This window comes from Microplitis mediator, chromosome 1, assembly GCF_029852145.1.
Source record: "Microplitis mediator isolate UGA2020A chromosome 1, iyMicMedi2.1, whole genome shotgun sequence".
NCBI classification, from domain to species: domain Eukaryota; kingdom Metazoa; phylum Arthropoda; class Insecta; order Hymenoptera; family Braconidae; genus Microplitis; species Microplitis mediator.
Window position 1 is genome coordinate 4,783,871 of NC_079969.1, and position 18,274 is coordinate 4,802,144.

Here is an 18,274-nt window from a genome sequence, read left to right on the forward strand (position 1 = left end):
ACAATCAAAACTGACTTACCAACGAACATAGGTAAGTTATTTAAACATTTTGAATTTTCCAACAATTAATCAAGTTTTAACAAGTAGATTATTAATTATCTAATGTTATGAAATTATAACCTGATATAACCTCAAATTGAAAGGGTTTAAAAGACAAACTTTACATATGTGAATTCCCTCCCTACTACCACAGTTTTCTTGGCTAGTTTCCTTTAATTTGCCGTCAAATGTCCGTCAATTTCGAGCTTTTTTTCTTTTGACGACAATATATATACAATTTGACGTAAATTTACTACCCGAATTAAAATGCAACAAATTCACGTCAAAAGTTGTATACAAATTGTCGTCAAAAACGGAAAAGTCCGCAGTTGACAAAAAATTCAAGAAAACTTTCGTTAGGTTTTTTTTCTAGTAAAAAAAAGTCACCTCTAAATTGAGGAAAAATTAACCGCAAACTTTTTTTCCAACTTTTGCTGTCAAACTGTTGGCAAATTTCGTTAATGTCAATTATCAAATTACTGTCAATTTCAAGGAAAAGTGGCTTTTAGGGAAAGTTTTAAATTCCCGAGAATAGAGCAGTAGCATCAGTGGCCACAAATGGTACTTCTGCCTTATAAGTTTGTAACCATGGTCGATATGAATCTTAAACACCGACGGTATGGAAAATTTAATTTTTCCATCTTATTACACTTGATATCAAATAGAGGGCAACACTACTAGAGAGCAGAACCACAACCTATTGGCATAATATTTCAATTCACATTCGCAGGTTATGTGCATTACAGACTAACTTTAATTTTGATAACGATATCTGAAAAATTACCATAGCTTCAATATTTTGTTAATAGATATCGATATAATTCTTTAATATGGACAAACAATATTTAAACCGTAAATGCTGTGTGGTTGGATGTACAAGTAATTACCAGAACCTGGATGATATGAAGTACTACTGTTTCCCAGGACGCTCGTGGGAAAAAGAGCGAAAATTTACATGGATTGCCAATGTGCGAGAAAATATGTACGTATAAAATATCATTGTATTGTGAAAATATAAAATTCGAAATGAATTTTAAACTCATATTGAAAACTACATTGAAGGTTCTATCCTTGTTGCACTTGCGCAGTAAATGGAAACTTTGCCCGCGTTTTTTTCTTTAACAAATGAAAATTTCTAAAAAATGAAAACGTTGATTGCTGGATTATAGAGCAATGCATTGAGCCTTGTTTTCAATTTTGGATTCAGAGAATTTTTTTCAAAGAAACCCTGGTGGTAATTTTTCAGACTTTTCTCAGAAAAAATCTTTAGAACTGAGTTTTTCAGAGAAAATTCCGAAAAATTTCCACTAGGGAAAGTTTTGATAAAAATTATTACAGACCTTTCTTAAGTGTAAGATAAATTTATAGGAATAAACAGCCGGAATTTAATTTCAAAATATTTCATAAAAGTAAATTTACTAATCTAGATAAAATTGATTTTTAAGTACGGACTTGAAATTTCTCAGTGACTTTCGTAAAAAAACAATAATAACTTATTTCGGATTGCAATATATATATTAGGGATTTGCTAATCGTGTTCGAATCGAATAATTCAAATTTTCGAATTTTCGTACACAAAATAAAGAATCCTTTGGCGTAAAAATTTACACTCGCTCCAAGAAAATTTTTTCTGTGTAACTTTTTAAATTACTCGATTTGAAACAACAAAATTTTGATCCGCATTCAAATATTCAATATTTATTTACTAGAGAGCCCAGTTTTTAAAGTAACCAAAAATAATTCTTTCGTGGATTCGTGTCTGAACTCTATATACTTCTGACAAAAATTTGGATCATTGGAACAAATATTACAATTTTAAGTCACTTATAAGAAAATTTTTGAATTACTCGTAAATTTTCCAATAATTCAAAAGTTCGAATTATTCGCACACCCCTCATATTTATAGTATTGAATCTATAAAAAATTTACAATCTATTGAACGAATTCTATGAATATTTTCAGCAATCAAGATGATTCCTGGATGCCAACAAAAAACTCCCGAATCTGCAACTTACATTTCGTCGGCGGTGAAAGATCAAATGATCCACGAAAGGAAGGATACAACCCAACAGTTTTTCCATCAAGAAAAGTACGCGCAGTCCACTCTACGTCGGAAGATAGTTCACTTCCACTACCAAAGAAAAGGAAAATTACGGAAAATTCCTCGGAACAAGCAAACGAAATCGAGTTCGAAATTGAATACCTCAGTAATTCTTCAAATGACGAAGTTTCCGAAATTTCTTTTCCGCATGACCCATTAGAAAATGTGGCCTCGACTCAAATACCAGTTGAAAAAAAACAAACTTGTGAACAATCGACTCAGACTTCTGATGATTCTCCTGCAAGTGACCACGATTACAGTTTATCAAATGACAAAAATGATGCCAGCTTTTTGACACTCGAGGACATGAAAGACAACGGAGCAATGAAACAATTCGGAGGTGTCACGTCATCATTTTTCCAAGTTCTGCTGAACGATATTAAGGCGAATAACAGTAATGGAAAGTTTATAAAGAAAGTCTTGAGTGAAAATCGACTATTATTGTTTCTTATGAGGATAAAACTGGGGCTGAATTTTAGAGCGCTCGGGCGGATTTTCAAAATCGCTAATAGAACGACGTCTAGAATTTTCCACAGCATTTTAGAGACATTACTTCCGAGAGCCAAGAAATTTGTTGATTGGCCCAACGAAGAAAGAATGAAGCTGACCATGTCTCCCGTCTTTAATCTGCGTCTAAACTGCCGAGTGGTAATCGATTTTCTCGAGTATCGACTGTACACAACTCCGTCGATTGAACAGCGCGCACTCAGACATTCCAGTTACGAGGATTATTCCGTAGTTAAATTTTTAGTAGGCATTGGAACCAATGGCCAGATAATATTTTTATCTCATAGTTATGACGTTCAAGCCTCTAATTCTTACATCGTTGAAGACTGTGGACTTTTAAATTTTTTAAAAGCTGGGGATGAAGTTATTACTCTGAAAGAGTTGCCTGGAATACAGCCTACAGAAGACCTAAAAAAAATTAAGTTTACATTTATTGCCCTTGACAGAAATTGTTCAGCGGACGGTAGTAAAAAAATTGATTCCTATACAGAGCTGATATTGATATTTATTGACAGAATATTGACTAAAATAAAACAATATCATATCATGGATCACTTGGACACTAAATCATTTTCAGATGTAGATCAGATAATGCTGATAGTTTGTTTACTTGTAAATAAAATTGAATGAAAATGAACCAATTTCGTATTTTGACTGAATCTCCGGATAAATAAAACTCTGAATCTATTGGATAATTTTAATTCTTTGGGGTTTTTATTATTCTTTGAGAGTTTGGAGTCTAGAAAATATTCGTTCTAGAAAATATTCGTTTTAAGAAGATAATTTAAAAATAATTATTTTGTTTATAACTTTAGTCACTGTATAGATTCCTAATTTTAAAAAATATGAGTGATATTTTTTATAAATAATTTCTAACTGAGTCCAAGAGCTGTGGGGTTGTCTTTATTCAAAGTCATGTATGTAAGTATGTATGTATATGTAAATAAAAGTTCATTGAAAAAAATTGCTACGTTTTTTTTTCTTTAGTAGATTTTAAAAGTTGGGAAATCCAAATATGCATAAGTCACTTGCTTATTTAGTAAGTGATCAATAGATGCCCTGGCAGATCCAGATTACGGTAATTTACTGTAAAATACGGTATATTTAGGGCACATTTGCCGCAATTTATGGCAATTTACCGTAATTTGCGATATTCTCACCGTAAACACCATATGCTTTTTTATTTTTATAGTTTTTACAGAGCAATGCTTTACTTTACGGTAAAATACCGCATGCTTGCCGCAATTTTACGGCAAATGACCGTCCTCTTACTGCAAATTTACGGTAAAAAATACCGCACTGTAGCCGTGAGACACCGTACGCTTACCGTAAAATCTCGTAATTCTTCCGAATACCGGATATTGTGGTAATTACATTGGGATTCAGACACTGAAACTTTAAGTTTCGATGTTGATATCGTAAAAAATGTTTTTGTTTATTAAAACGGATAATTTGTTTGAAGATATAAGAGCAATAACTCGTATTATTTCATTTATTTATTTATTTGCAATAATCCTAATCTGCCATTGCGATCTCAATGTCAATATCCATAACTTTGAATCCACGAGTTTAAAAAAATAATTTAATCTTAAGATTATAATAATAACGGGCGTAAAAACTTAAGATTCTTAACAAAAAATTACAAATCAAAGATCTCTGGAAAATTGTTGACTAAATTTCGTTATATTGTTTTAAATATCTGATATTAATGAAGATAATCACAGCGATTTATATAAATATTGATCAAAAAAATAAACAGTGTACAAAACAATTAGCAGCAGATCAGTGATCCTTTAATTTTATTCTTTTTCATTTAAAAAATAATAAAAATGTGGCTGAAAAATTTATCTATTTTCATTTTCATAGTTTCGTTCGTCGAAATAAAGGTGATTAATTAACAAATAATAATAATAACAATAATAATAATACATTTATTAAATATTATAATAAAGAAGTATGCAATAGTCGTTGATTCGAATTTTAAATCAAATATTCAAACAATTCGAATATACCCTGATTAAAAACTCCGATTGAAACCGCTGAATTCCGATTGGTTCCGATTGAAATCCGATAGACTTTCATGCAATCAGAATTCATTGGTTTCAATCGGAGTTTTTAATCAGGGTATCTAGTTCATTATTAGAATAACTTTGAAATGTTCAAATAGTTCTGAAAATTCGAATAAATTCCTGCTACTGACATCACGTTATTAATTCCACAACGACTTACATTTTCATACGCTCTTTCGCCCTGATTAAACAAAATGATTAAAAATGATTTCACACGTTAAATGTCCATAAGAGACAGGATTAGAAATGATTTGAAGGATTAAAAAGTATTTAAAATGATTAAAAAACAAATCATTTTAAATCATTTTGTTTAATCAGGGTGGCCATAAGAAGCTTCCTAAATCCAAAATAGCGTACGTTTTTTCTTTCATTGTCAATTAATTGGTTAACTTATTTTAGCTCTGAAATAAGTCTACCAAACAATTGGCAATGAAAAAAAAAAACTATACTCTCTCTCGGCTCAAGGAAGCTCCCGGAAGTCAAAATCTGTCTTTTTGAAATAGTAACGCGACATAAAATTTTAACTTTTCGAATAATTATAAATTCTAACATTCGAATTCATTCAAATAATTTCAACTATTTGGTTAAGCCCCTCATTATATTTATAATATATTAAATTAATAAACTTTACATTTCTTTATTTAAGGGCCGAACAATTAAAAACAATAATTCAGTGGGAAAAAATGGTAATTTCAATGAGCCCGGAAGTAATATATTGGAATATTTTTCTTCAGATTTGAAAAATTATATCGACAATAATTTTTATAATAACCTAGGCTTATTAAATGCCACAAGTAATATTAATAACAACAGTGAAACCATAAATATTTATGCTGAAGACAATAATGATAAAACATGGAATATGTATAATAATAATGGAGTAGTTGCTATTCACGATAGAAATAAAAATAAAAACACTATTAATATTAATAATGATAATAATATTATCACTATTGATACTCATGATCATAATTCGAACAAAATTTTAATTAAACATAATAGTAATAGAATCACTATTCATGCTGATAATTATAATGATCATTCAATTAATATTGATAATGACAGTAAAATGCTTACTATTAACGATAAAGGATTTAATAAAAATAAAATTACTATTAATAACAACAATAATGTTATTTCTATTGATACTAATAGCAATAATATAAATACAGTTTCCATTAATAGAAATAGTGAAATGATATCTATTTATGCTATTGATAGTAATATCAATACATTTATTATTGGAGATAATAGTAGGGTACTTGTTATTAATACTAGAAGTAATAATAAAAATACAGTTTCTATGAATAATAATAAAGATATGATTACTATTGATAATGTTGATAAAAATGAAAATACTATTTATATTAAAAATAATAGTGAAAATATAACTATCAATAACAATAATAGTAATGTTAATAAAATTATTATTGATGGTAATAGTGAACTTATAACTATCAATAACAACCAACTAAATGTTAATATAATTACTATTAACAAGAAAAGGGGAAAGATTATTATAAATAATGTTTATAATGATAATATTAATATAATTACTAATGACAAATAAAAATTATTACTTATATACTGAATATGAAATCATATTGTTAATAATATTTTTATTTTTGGGATATTGTGAGCAAATATTTTATCAATTCATTTTTTGCTACACATATTTTTTAACAACAAAAATAAATTATGGATAACGACAATTTGATCACTGTGACAAATTATATTTTCGACCTTTACATTTAAATGTAATGAAAAATTATCTTATACTATCACAAATTACCACGATTATAATTTAAATAATAAAAATAATGTTGGCTTTTTAAATTTATAATTTTTTAATTGTGAAAAAATGAATAATTAATTAAATTTTTATTACTAATTTTTGTCTTAATTAGTATGAAATAAAACGAGTTATTATTATCAGTATATATAACTAATTTATTTAAATCCCTTTCTAAGAGATTGAAACAAGTTTGTTTCTGTCCGCTGGGTGGTAATTCGCAATTTAGGCATACGCTAATATTACACGGAGAGAAGAGAATGGTAATAATTACCATTCTACATGGTAACCAGTCCTAGTTTTTAAAGCATAGGAATCGATACGATGTAGCATGGGAATGATTACCACTCTTCTGGTAATATTCACCATACTACATAGTAATCATGCTACCGGTAAATATTACTTTGTAGCATAGTAATCAAAGACATGCTAGAATGGTACTGAGTCCCATGCTGTATAGCGTGAAAGCAGTTTAATTATTAATCGCTGCTATATAGTATATACGTCCAATATAACCTGTACATATATTAATCTTAATTACTACTTATATCAATGAATATTATTTTAATGAATATTATCAATCATACGAAACTCAAGTATTATTTGACACGTATCATTATCTATTGCATGTATTCCCTGATTAAAAAAGTGAATTGAAAAGTATTGAAAATTATTTCAATTCCTTTCAATCCCTCGGCGGTTTTGGAAAGTATTGAATGGAATTGAAATTTCGATCGTTTGAATACTTTCCAATTCCAAAGTGGAATTCGAAAGTATTGAAAAGAATTCAATCTTTCATCATTTCATCATCGAATTATTTAGGTATTGAGAAGGATTCGGAAAGATTCAAAAATTTCAATTCATTTCAATCTTTTTCAATCCCACACATGACCCGAAATATCGGATTATTTAGGTATTGAGAAGGATTCAGAAAGATTCAAAAATTTCAATTCATTTCAATCTTTTTCAATCCCACACTTGATCCGAAATATCGGATTATTTAGGTATTGAGAAGGATTCGGAAAGATTCAAAAATTTCAATTCATTTCAATCTTTTTCAATCCCACACATGACCCGAAATATCGGATTATTTAGGTATTGAGAAGGATTCAGAAAGATTCAAAAATTTCAATTCATTTCAATCTTTTTCAATCCCACACTTGATCCGAAATATCGGATTATTTAGGTATTGAGAAGGATTCGGAAAGATTCAAAAATTTCAATTCATTTCAATCTTTTTCAATCCCACACATGACCCGAAATATCGGATTATTTAGGTATTGAGAAGGATTCAGAAAGATTCAAAAATTTCAATTCATTTCAATCTTTTTCAATCCCACACTTGATCCGAAATATCGGATTATTTAGGTATTGAGAAGGATTCGGAAAGATTCAAAAATTTCAATTCATTTCAATCTTTTTCAATCCCACACATGACCCGAAATATCGGATTATTTAGGTATTGAGAAGGATTTAGAAAGATTCAAAAATTTCAATTCATTTCAATCTTTTTCAATCCCACACATGACCCGAAATATCGGATTATTTAGGTATTGAGAAGGATTCAGAAAGATTCAAAAATTTCGATTCATTTCAATCTTTTTCAATCCCACACTTGATCCGAAATGTCGGATTATTTAGTTATTGAGAAGGATTCAGAAAGATTAAAAATATCAATTCATTTGAATCTTTTTCAATTCCTCGGAAGTTCAGAAATTCTTTTATTATTTTGGGATTAAAAAGTATTCATTTTATGTCAAAATGAAAACCTTGGGGTATAGAAAGTATTCGAAAGGATTCATTTCTCATCTTTTTCAATACTTTTCAATTCACTTTTTTAATCAGAATTCTGATTTAAAATGTTATTCTACCACACATATCGTCACTGCTGCAGACGGAAAAATGTATATTCCAAAGCGCTGGATTTAATATTTTTAATTTAGATAATTGCTAACTCTCTCTACATTAATAATTCATAATTAATAATTTTACTTACAATAAAATATTAATTAAATGTATTTTCAATAAATAATTAAATTATTATAAAATTTTTCTAATAAAACTAACCCATGTTAAAATATGATGATGTTAATATTTATTGTTTTATTTGAAAATTTTTTAAATTCGTTAAAAATTTATCTATTATTAATTAAATAACCTAATTTTTTAATTATAAAACGTTATTTTAATGTTAACCTTATTACCTTGAATTAAAAACAGCTTCATCGAAATTGTAATAATTCCAATGTAGCATATAGGAATGATTACCATGCTAGCATGGCTAGCGTTACCATTCAAAATCGGACAAACTACTATGTCAAATAAATAATACGGCTAATAAACTTGCGTTAACATGCTACATGGTAATAATTACTATGTTACATTGGAGAATATACCATTCACTTCTCTCCGTGTTTGCTCGCAGCATTGGGGTGAAATTATCTTGTTCCGATTGGCTGTAGAGACTTTGAAACTTTAAGTTTCAGTGCTGAGATCATAAAAAATGTTTTTACCTATTAATATCAAAATCATTAAACTGATTGATTCTACAATTCCACAGTCATCAAAATCGAATAATTTGTTCGAGATATGAAAGCAATAGTATAACTTGTATTATTTCATTTATTTATTTATTTGCAATAATTCGAATCTGTCATTGCGATCTCAATGTTAATATCCGTAGCTTTGAATCTACGTGTTAAAAAAATAATTTAATCTTAAGATTATAATAAAAACGGGCGTAAAAACTTAAGATTCTTAACAAAAATTACAAATCAAAGATTTCTGGAAAATTGTTGACACAATTTCGTTATATCGTTTTAAATCTCTGATATTAATGAAGATAATCACATCGATTTATATAAATATATATCAAAAAAATAAACAGTTTACAAAACAGTTAGCAGCAGATCAGTAATCCATTAATTTTTTTCTTTTTCATTTAAAAAATATTAAAAATGTGTCTGAAAAATTTATTGATTTTCATTTTCTTAATATCGTTCGCCGAAATAAAGGTAATTAATTAACAACCAACAATAATAATAATACTTTTTAAATATATTATAGTAAAGGAGTATGCAAATACTCTTTGATACGAATTTCAAATAAAATATGCAAACAGTTTAAAATTTTTCAGTCAGATTCATTTTGAATTTTTAATCAGGATTAACTATTCTAACATTCGAACGATTTTAATTCATTCAAATCATTTCAACTATTGGGTTATAACTTAATTGAAATTGAATAAATTGTCGATTCATGTATTTGCAAACCCCTCATTATATTTCTAATATAATTAAATAATAAATTTTATATTTCTTCATTAAAGGGGCGAACAATTAAAAACAATAATTCAGTGGGAAAAAATGTTAATTTCAATGAGCCCGGAAGTACATCGGAATTTTTTTCTGCAAATTTAAAAAATTACATTGACAAGAACTTTTATAATCTCGGCTTATTAAATGTCACAACTAATAATAATAACAACAGTAGAAGCATAAGTATTTATAATGATGACCATAATGTTAAAACATGGAATATGTATAATAATAATGAATTAATTGCTATCTATGATAGAGATCATAATAAAAACACCATTAATATCAATAATGATAATAATATTATCACTGTTGATACTCATAGTGATAATTCGAACGAAATATTAGTAAAACATAATAGTAATAGAATTACTATTTATGCTGATAATAAGAATGTTCATACAATAAATATTGATAATGATAGTAAAGAACTCACTATTAGCGATAGAGAACATAATAAAAATAAAATTACTATTAATAACAATAATCATGTTCTTTCTATTGATACTAATAGTAATAATATGAATACAATATCCATTAATGGAAATAGTGATAGAATATCTATTCATGGTGACGATAATAATATTAATACATGTAGTATTGAAGATGATAGTAAAATACTTGTTATTAATGCTAGAACTAATAATAAAAATACAATTTTTATGAATAATAATAAATATATGATTACTATTGATAATCTTGATAGAAATGAAAATACTATTTACATTAAAAATAATAGTGAAAGTATAACTATTAATAACAATAATGATAATGTTAATAAAATTATTATTGATGGTAATAGTGAACTTATAACTATTAATAACAACGAAAATAATGTTAATATAATTACTGTTAAACATAGAAGGGGAAAGATTGTTATAAATAATAATCATGATAATAATAAGAATGTAATTACTAATGACAAATAATAATTATTATTTACATACATTGAATATAATTAATAATAATCTTATTTGTCAATGAATTTTTAAAATAAATTAATCGGCTCTACTCCGAACAGTCAAGAGTAAAGCAACTGAAAAACGCCATTGGTTAAAAGGTTTTAATTGTAATTTGAAATTAAAAGTTTTTCTATAAACATAATTTTCGTCTTTTTCTTTTTTATCATTTTATATCCTTGATTTTTATTTCCCTATCAATAAAATCCATATGAGAATCCAGCGTAGATTTCTATGTGAGTTCCCACATGGCAATTGCGGATGGATTCCCATATGTTTTCCTACAGGAATATTAATCTGTACTTTTATTCATACACTGAGTACTATTCCGGACAGTAATGGATACAGTCTAGATAGCATACAGTACCCCGATGAAAAAAGATTTTATACAATTGTATAAAATTATATACAAAAAATGGCCCGATCCAATTGTATACAACTGAAAGAAAAAAATACTGTTTTTAAGTATCTGCGTGTTTGAATCCTCCCGAGAAAATTATTTGTTTAATCTTAGTAATAATGTACTCTAACCAAGAATATTTTCTTAAAATAAGTATAAAAATTCTTAAATCAAGAAAATATTACTTGGTTGGAGTATATTTTTACTATGATTAGACAAATATTTACTCGGGAGGATTCAAACACGCAGATACTTGAAAACAGTATTTTTTTCTTTCAGTGTATATAATTGTATACAATTTGTATAGAATTGTATACAATTTCTATACAAATTGTATACAATTGGATCTGGCCATTTTTTCTATCCAATTATATATAGTCTATATATAATTATATATAGTCTATGTATAATTGTATAAAATCTTTTTTCATCGGGACTTTCTGAAATTTGTTTAACTTCCCGCAAAGAAAATTGAAAATTTTCAAAAATTCGGGAAGTTATTGGTTTCGGTCCGATTTTCGAAAATCGAATTTCTATCAGATCTTGACGTTTTGAGGTACTAGGAAGCTATTCTGACTAATTTCAAGATGATGTCCGAGTATATGTATGTGCGTATGTAAATATCTGTAACTTTTAAACGGATGAACCGATTTTGATCGTCAAGGTGTCATTCGACGCGGCTTGTTTTTTTTTTAGGAAGTACTCAGTACTATCCCAGAGAGTTGCCACTACTATATTGTTTTTTCCGTGTACACGTATCAATAGACGATAGACATGGAAATGCAGATACCCTGGATTCTATAGAAACTCAGATTCCTATATAAATTTTCCACAAATAAATTCATATATCCAAGTTTCTATAAGGCAATCCAAGTACCCACAGTTTCCTATGAGAAGTTTCTACATGGGACTCTAGATACCCACAGTTTCCTATATGGATTCTTGTATAAATCCATACACTCCTATATTAATTCCTATGGATTCTTACATAAATCCATACTTTTCTATATGGATTCTATGGGTTCCTGTTATAAAAGTCCATATATGTAGTACTCCTATATGGCCAATCAGTATAGGAAAGAATGTACCAACTCCACAGTATACCGACTATATTTATTCTCTCTCTTTTACAAGACATTTTGTCCGTTCCGCGCATGCTTGACAATTCTCTAAATAACAGTAGTGAGAATAAACTTGAGAATAATTTCTTAGTTATCTATGTCTTTATCTCATTTATTTTTATAAAACTGTTCAAAATGATAATGTATGTCATATACTTATGAATTTCAATTACGATACAATTTTTTTATCAATTAAATACATTGAAGCACCTAAATTTCATTTGAAACTCTACTATACTCCATGCGCATCAAAAGATGCACACACGATTTCAAGTTACTACCGTAAAATTTTTTTTATGTGTTCATGGAAATGGAGTGGAGGAACAGTTGATGCAGTCAGATTCAGTAGATGAACGTACTATACCTGCTGACCGCTGATCAATTATTCAATTTGCCTTATCATTGTCATGACTAATTTATTCAGTCGTCGATCAACATCTTGGTAATTTTTTAAAATTACAGAGTAGTTTTTATTTTTAAGAGTAAAAAATTCCATGGAATTGAAACCATAAAAAAGTGGAATATTTATAAAAATCATGTGTACTTTTACTTCTCAAAAGGTAAAATAATAAACAAATAATTTCGTTATATTTATCATTAATATTATGAAATTAATAAAGAGTAATACTCGTATATTTTTTCGACAGGAGGAATCAAATTCTTTACTTAAACAATTAAAAAAACTTCTTGCTTCATTCTTATGTTGTTTTATTGTACAAGTGCATTGTATATTTGACAGTATTATTAATTTTATTTTTCGGATTTACTACCATGGAAAAGATAAAAAAGTTTCACCAATTGATGATAAATTGCTACTAGAAAGTGCTGTAGATCTAGCAGAAAAAATAAGGTTTACATAAATATATATATATATATATATATATATATATATATATATATATATATATATATATAAATATTTTAAATTATTTTTACATGATCCTGAAGTTCGAAGACAATTTTCGGATTTTTTTTTAACATATCATTAAAAAAAAAAAAAAAAAAAATGCACTCGTAGAAAATTAAAAAAAACTATAGGTGCAATTTTTTGAAATATTTTTTTTTTATAGTTTATCGCTTTAAAAAAATTGAAAAATTAAAAGACGTCGGCTAAATTCAGTATCATTATTTTTACCTGTGATATTTAATGACAATAAAGTTAGCAGACAACAAATAAATAAATATTAAAAAAATATTTTGAAAAATTGCACATATAGTTTATCAAATTTTCTACATGTGCATTTTTTTAGAAATATTTTTCTTTCATTATTTATCTGTTAAAAATTTTTTTTTAATTTCAAATGTCTGCTAACTTTACTGTCATGATATTTAAGCACATGAGAATAATATTTTTGAATTTTTGTAATTAGAAAGAAACAAATTTCTTCTGAATTAGTTGTTTCTACGTTCATTGAAAGATGTAAGAAAGTCAATGGTTTACTGAATGTCATTGTCGATGAAAGATATGACCAAGCGATAGAAGAAGCGAAAAATGTTGATAAAATTTTGGCGAGCGATATTGATGTGGACAAATTGAAATTAGAAAAACCATTTTTGGGTGTACCGTTTACTACTAAAGAAAGCAATGAAGCTCAAGGTTCGCTGGATGTTTTTTTTACTAGATGGCGATCGAAATGCTGTCACAAAATTTCCTTATGATTCCTTGACTTTTTCTACTAAAGGAAAAAAATTTCTGATCATTTTCCAAGTCTCGTAATTCGACTAAGACTAAAATCCATGATCACCCTGGTGAAAATTTTTCGGACTTTTCTCTGAAAAACTCTGAAAAAGTCTTTAAAACTTTAGAACTGAGTTTTTCAGAGAAAATTCCGAAAAATTTCCACCAAGGCAGAATATCCTGACATTTCCAAGTTTTTTAAATCGATCGCCATTCTAATTCACATTAAAAATCAAAGTTATTACACCGATTAAAAACTCCTATTTAATCCGATTGGAAAATTTCCAATTGACTCTCAATCAGTTTTAATCGGAAAGTTCCGAAATAATTCGATTGAAAGTTAATCAGAAATCGTAACGATTCAGTCGGAAAATAATCGAAAAATAAATTTATTATTCTCCAATTAAATCTGATTGAAAAATTTCAATCGGAAAATGACCCATGTTTTTTCCAATTCAGTCCAATTGAAATTCAATCGGACACTTGGAACACCCGAGTAATTCTGGTTGAATTTTTATTTCCGTTTGAATCTAATAAAAAATCCAATTGACTTTCCCTCGCAATTAATCGGAGTTTTTAATCAGAGTATTTTATTATCTATTTATTTCACTTATTTTTACGATAAGGTTTACTTCACTCCGTGGGTATGATGGCCAGGAAAGGCTATCGATCTACAGAAGATGCAACTGTCGTTGGTTACATCAAAGATGCCGGTGCCATAATTATCGCCAAGACGAATATCCCTGAGCTTAATTTGTGGGTTGAGTCTAGGAATTTGGTGTATGGGCAGTCAAATAATCCATACAATACCACCCGCACTGTAGGTGGAAGTAGCGGTGGAGATGCAGCCATAACAGCCGCATGCGGTATCCCGTTTGCGCTTGGATCAGATATTGGGGGTTCGATACGAATGCCTGCATTTTTCAATGGCGTATTTGGTTTAAAACCCAGCGCAAGTAATTACTCGTCTTATCATTAGTTTTTTTAATGATAATAAAATTCATAATTGAATTATTTTAATTTATATTCAATTATTTTACCAATAGAAGCGACACCATTAAAAGGTATTGGCTTGCGGTCAGTTGATTTCACCGATTCGATGGCTGAAGCTGGACCGATATGCAAACATGCTAAGGATTTACTGCCGTTATTAAAAGTAATGACTAAAAACTCTGACTTGAAAAAAAATTTGGATCTCCCTGTGGATGTTAAGCAGTTGAAAATATTTTATCAAGAATCATTGGGAGATCTTCGTGTCAGCAAAGTAACTGATGATACGCGAAACACATTTAACAAAGTGGTAACACATTTTAAAAATTTGACTGGATCTGTGCAAAAAATAAAACTACCGGGTTCAGAATATAGCTTTAGACTATGGAGATATTGGATGAGTCAAGAACAAGCTGATTTTAAATCGGATATTATGAACCGAAAGTCGAGAACAAGTGCCACTAATGAAATTATTAATCTTGTTACCAATAAATCAAATATTACTTTAGCTGCTATTTTAAAACTTATTGATGAGGATTTTTTTCCTAAAGATAGTAAATCATGGGCGGACAGTGTTACTAATAATATGAAAAAATACTTACTGGTGAGTCTATAAATGAAGTAAAAGACCTACCCCAGGTACCCGATTAGAAAACTAGTTCCCTGATCAGGTACTGGTTCCCTGATCAAGTACTAGTTCTCTGGTTGGATAGGTACTAGTTCCCTGATCAGGCATTAGATCTCTGATCGGCAGGGTACGGAAGTTTGTGCTCAACAGTAATAATAAAAAAAAAGAATTCGCGCAAATTTCTCTATATCAAAATAACAATCGCGAGCAAATCCACGTCTTGCTGCTGGTCTTGCTAATTGTCTTGCTCATCGTCTTGCTGGAAATCTTGCTAACTGTCTTGCTCATTGACTTGCTGATGGTCTTGCTCATTTTCTTGCTGGTGATCTTACTAAATGTCTTCCTCATTGCCTTGCTGATGGTCTTGCTAATTGTCTTGCTTATTGTTTTGCTGGTGATCTTACTAACTGTCTTGCTCATTTTCTTGCTGATGGTCTTGCTGGTGATCTTGCTAACGGTCTTGCTCATTGTCTTGCTAATCATCTTACTAATTATCTTGCTGACTGTCTTATTGAAATTTTTTTTTTCATAATCTCAATTTCGACGTTCTTTTATGACATTCGATATTTGAATATATCTTTTAATTTAATTTACGTGAATTTGCCCGCGATCGTCATTTTGATTGAGAGATATTTTCGCGAATGCTTATCTTTTATTCTTATGGCTGAGCACAAACTTCCGTACCCTGCGTGATCAGGTACTAGTTCCCTGGTCGGCTTTTAGTTGTCTGATTGGGTAATAGTTCCTTATTGTGTGTGACTCAGGATAAAACACGATTTCAGACTACGGGTGGTGTCATCCAACTTGACCCTGGTCTGAAATCGTTATGTTTCATCCCTTGTCACAATATACTATTATTCTATGAATTCAATTAAATACTTTTTTAGGAAAAACTTGGAGACGACGGAGTATTATTATTTCCATCATCTCCTTTTTCTGCAAGCTATCACTACTCATACTTTTTTAGACCCTACAATTTTGCGTATTGGGCATTATTTAATGTTTTAAAATTACCGACTTGTCAAATACCACTCGGATTAGGCGAAGACGGTTTACCCGTTGGAATACAAGTAAATTATTATCATTTACTATTTTTATTATTTATTCTTGTTTCAAAAAATATATATATTAATTTTAAATATTTACTATAATCAGGTCGTTGCTGCTCCATATCACGATCATTTATGTATTGCAGTGGCACAAGAACTTGAAAAATCATTCGGTGGATGGGTGCCACCATCGTAATTATTTATAATTACTCGTGTATGAAAAATTGGCTGCTTAATTTAAAACCCTTGTAAAAAAATAAATTTTCACTGGGTTCTGAAATTAAACAGCCTTTAGTTCCTTGTTTTTGTTTTATTGGTGGATATATTTTTTTACTGTGTTTTCATATTTTAAATTTATCACAATTGTTAACATTATTCATAAAATATGTAATTAATTAAATAACTGATTTGTAATTAACTTTCTTCCTAATAGAAATAATTATTATATTTATTAAAATTTATATAAAAATTTTTTTGTGTTGTTTAAAATTATTTATGATGACAACTTGGTAATTAAAATCATTCAAATTTTCAAAAAAAAAGTTAAAATAAAATGGCGGCAGAATATGATAAAAAATATTTAAAAAAAAACATGCAAGTGTTTGAACAAACCTTGGCGGGAAAATAATATGCAGAAGGGTGTCCTAATACACTTGGAGATTTAAATTAAATTGCTCCAAGTGTATTTCAGCTAAAAAACGTCACTTAACTGCTATTTCCCACCAGACGATGCCAGATGATTTGAACTTGGAAGTTATCAGCATCAAAAATTCGCAACACTTTTCACTAGCACTCAACACTCAACACTTGACACCATATACACTTTGCACAATTTAAATTTTACAAACACTGCACATTTTAATTAAACAATGGCTATGAGCAATAAATTTTATTGATAATTCTGCCAATTAACCGCAATACTGTTTAAATTCAAACGTAAAGAAGAATCTGGACTACTACTGGCGTCGATGATACTGACTGCCGCTATCGAACCGTCAGTTGAAACAAAGGAATCGATTTTGCGATCCATCGACCGTCCCCGCCTTTGGCAAAAATTTGAACGCTGAAAACAGCAACGCGCAGTAGCGCCAACTTGGCGCGAAATTTCAAAATTGAAATTTAATAATTTCATTAAAATTTATATGTATCAAAAATTATACTGATTAGACTTAAAAATATACTCGAAAATTTTTTTTTCATCAAGAATTTATTAATTACTCCTATTACTTGCGCGGTAAATTTAAATGTTTGAAAAATAAATGATTAGAAATTGGAGAAAATTTAAAAATCGCAAAATAAAATGGCAGCAGAATATTCGGAGTGAACTCATAGATAAATGCAAAATCTGTACGAGCATTTTTTTAAATTTCATTATTTTAATTCAAATTTCTAAATTGTCTCATGTCTGCTACATTCACAATCATAAACAAAACCTGATCTGTCAAACTTTTCTTTACACATGGCGCGAAATTTATGAATCAATCACGTGATAAAATTTGACGCGCAGACATGAAACGTCAAAATGAAAAATTACCTAAAGATGGCATTACTTTAAAGGAACTGAAATTTCCATGAAGCTCAGCCTTCTCAACATCAGACTTCTCTCTGTATCCAGGCGTGTCGT

The 18,274-nt window shown here is 28.9% G+C and overlaps 4 protein-coding genes and 1 long non-coding RNA gene across 5 annotated transcripts in view; 3 read left to right on the forward strand and 2 right to left on the reverse strand.

The window, feature by feature from the left end:
• Window positions 1-170, reverse strand: part of LOC130672124 (NADH dehydrogenase [ubiquinone] 1 alpha subcomplex assembly factor 2) — a 1,377-nt gene extending 1,207 nt beyond the window's left edge. The window contains exon 1 of the mRNA XM_057476437.1: window positions 20-170. The gene's annotated coding sequence lies outside the window, so the exon portion shown is untranslated. The remainder of the gene's footprint in view (window positions 1-19) is intronic.
• The window catches only part of LOC130672149 (uncharacterized), a 23,522-nt gene extending 5,249 nt beyond the window's left edge, over window positions 1-18,273 (reverse strand). Inside the window, exon 1 of the long non-coding RNA XR_008990643.1 lies at window positions 18,185-18,273. This is a non-coding gene — a long non-coding RNA (uncharacterized LOC130672149). The remainder of the gene's footprint in view (window positions 1-18,184) is intronic.
• Window positions 638-3,566, forward strand: LOC130672086 (uncharacterized). The gene is made up of 3 exons (XM_057476353.1): window positions 638-769; window positions 849-1,021; window positions 2,002-3,566. The coding sequence occupies exons 2-3, from the start codon at window positions 870-872 to the stop codon at window positions 3,275-3,277; spliced, it is 1,428 nt and encodes a 475-aa protein (XP_057332336.1). The 5' UTR covers window positions 638-769; window positions 849-869; the 3' UTR covers window positions 3,278-3,566.
• Window positions 9,409-10,923, forward strand: LOC130672104 (uncharacterized protein DDB_G0288805-like). The gene is made up of 2 exons (XM_057476401.1): window positions 9,409-9,522; window positions 9,837-10,923. Exons 1-2 carry the CDS (start codon window positions 9,466-9,468, stop codon window positions 10,752-10,754), a joined length of 975 nt encoding a protein of 324 aa, XP_057332384.1. The 5' UTR covers window positions 9,409-9,465; the 3' UTR covers window positions 10,755-10,923.
• LOC130672078 (fatty-acid amide hydrolase 2-like) lies at window positions 12,393-17,122 on the forward strand. The gene is made up of 7 exons (XM_057476340.1): window positions 12,393-12,865; window positions 12,953-13,155; window positions 13,676-13,902; window positions 14,610-14,939; window positions 15,030-15,577; window positions 16,489-16,671; window positions 16,757-17,122. Exons 1-7 carry the CDS (start codon window positions 12,842-12,844, stop codon window positions 16,844-16,846), a joined length of 1,605 nt encoding a protein of 534 aa, XP_057332323.1. The 5' UTR covers window positions 12,393-12,841; the 3' UTR covers window positions 16,847-17,122.
• Window position 18,274: the final 1 nt, after the last annotated feature.